The sequence below is a fragment of the Manacus vitellinus genome, unplaced genomic scaffold, assembly GCF_001715985.3.
Source record: "Manacus vitellinus isolate BGI_N305 unplaced genomic scaffold, ASM171598v3 scaffold_62_pilon, whole genome shotgun sequence".
NCBI classification, from domain to species: Eukaryota; Metazoa; Chordata; class Aves; order Passeriformes; family Pipridae; genus Manacus; species Manacus vitellinus.
Genome location: NW_021940704.1, coordinates 1,122,550 through 1,124,390, shown reverse-complemented (window position 1 = coordinate 1,124,390; position 1,841 = coordinate 1,122,550). Strand labels below are relative to the sequence as shown.

Here is a 1,841-nt window from a genome sequence, read left to right as displayed (position 1 = left end):
GGAAAATGGGCAGGGCTGGCAGCATGTGGAGGGGGTGCAGTGGGAAGGAAATAATCTTGGATATATTTGTTGGATATGTCCCGATGCTCAGGGGTTGGGTTTAGGGGCCAGGAGAGCAGCCTGGGGTGTGGAGGGAATGCACCATGGAATCCCTGTGGTTGGAAAAGACCTCTGAGATGATCGACAGCCAGCAAACAGAGCCATGGTGGGCACTGCTGGGTGGGGATTCCGGGCACTACAATGTGCTCAGGGCTTTGCTCTTCCTCGCCAGGCCCACCCTGGATCCCGAAGGGAGAGTTTCCGACGGGAGCAGCCGATCCGACGGGGCCAGGGGGCACGGGGAGTTCACCCCCCCGGCTGGGCGGTGAGTCAGGGGGGGCATCCAGACCTTCCAAACCCCAAACCACCCCACTGCTCCCTCTGCTCATCCCCTGGGATGTCCCGATTCCCCGAGTGGGCGATGCCCGTGGAGCGGGGGGGAGTTTGGGGCCCAGCAGGGACATTCAGCCAAGATTCCCAGCACTTGTGAGGATCCCTCACGTGCCCAGGATCAGAGCCTGAGACTGCCCCACTTCCTTCCCGCAGCCACGACTCCCTTCCCAGAGATCCCAGCATGTCCATGGCCCAGAGAAGCCACAGGGTGCCGTTCTACATGGACAGCCTGAACTACAACAGCACCAGGTAAAGGGGCAGCTGTGGTGGTTGTGAGGGAAACTTCCATGAAATCTGGGGAAGAGAAGCCAGGAAGCAAAGCCAAGAGCTAAGAGAGAAACGGTTTCCAGGGAGTGGAAACCATTCCAGAGGCACAGACCTACTCTTAAAGCATTCCTAGCAAAAGCTGCCCAGCACAGGGCCTGGAATAGATCCATCTCTGGTCTCTGGAGGTTTCCCAGATGCAGAGGATGCCAGAGCAGAGGGACAGGAGGATGGAGAGCTGGTGCCTGGCCAAGAACTGGCTTTTGCTACAGGAAAAAAGAGCTCAAAGTGAAGAGAGACGTTGAGAGACAAGATCAGTGTCCCCAGAAAGTCCCCAGAAAATCAATGATCAAACGACTGAACTGCTCCCAGAAGGGGGCTGTTGGAAGGGCAGGAGCTATCCAGTATGGAATACCATTGCCCTGGGCTTCCTGCAGTCCCTCCTGGCAGTGCCAGCCCACCCACGTGTATGGGGCCACCACGGGGCTGAGTGCTGGATCTGGACTGGGCACTATGTTGTGGGTGTGAAGGGGAGGCACAGAATCCCTGGATAGCCTTGGAATGGCTCCAGGAAAGAGCAACCTCCTCCCTGCAAGGCAAACAGCCCAGGTCTCATGGCTGAGCCAATGGGCCAGGCTGTTTTCCTTAGTTTTGCCACCTTTCCCCTTCTGCAGCTTTTCCAAGGACTGGCCTGGGGACAGTGGTGCTGGCTTTGGCCACCACGGCCCAGCTGCTCCTCTCCTGCTGCACACCCCGTGCCAAATCCCTCCAGAGCTGCTCCCATTCAGGCTGCCTGACTCACTTGGAGTCTGTCCTTATTGGAAGATCTTATTGTCCTTATTGATCATCTCTCCCATGGCCCTATAAATGAGACTTTTCCAAACCCCTTCTCCAGGGAAGCAGAAAAGGAGCTGGTTTGGTGCCAGTTAAGGGCTGTGAGATCAACCTGCCCTCCCAGCAGCAGGGGTAGGTCCTCTCCTGCCAGCTTGGCTCCTGTGGTGGCTCACAGATTTCCCCTCTCCCACCAGGCTCCTCTCCAGTTCCAGTGAGAGGCTCTCCAGCGCCGGGTTCCATCCTGACTCCAGCACTGCCGGGTAAAGAGCCAAGGGGGCACAGAGCCATCCTGGGAGGGGGGGCATCCCAGC

At 58.0% G+C, this 1,841-nt stretch overlaps 1 protein-coding gene across 1 annotated transcript in view; it reads left to right on the top strand.

Annotated features, from left to right (window-relative positions):
• The window catches only part of ZNF185 (zinc finger protein 185 with LIM domain), a 29,828-nt gene that overhangs the window by 21,440 nt on the left and 6,547 nt on the right, over nt 1–1,841 (top strand). Inside the window, exons 21-23 of the mRNA XM_029963752.1 lie at nt 112–364; nt 586–681; nt 1,725–1,790. Of these exons, the coding sequence (XP_029819612.1) occupies nt 112–364; nt 586–681; nt 1,725–1,790 (415 nt within the window). The remainder of the gene's footprint in view (nt 1–111; nt 365–585; nt 682–1,724; nt 1,791–1,841) is intronic.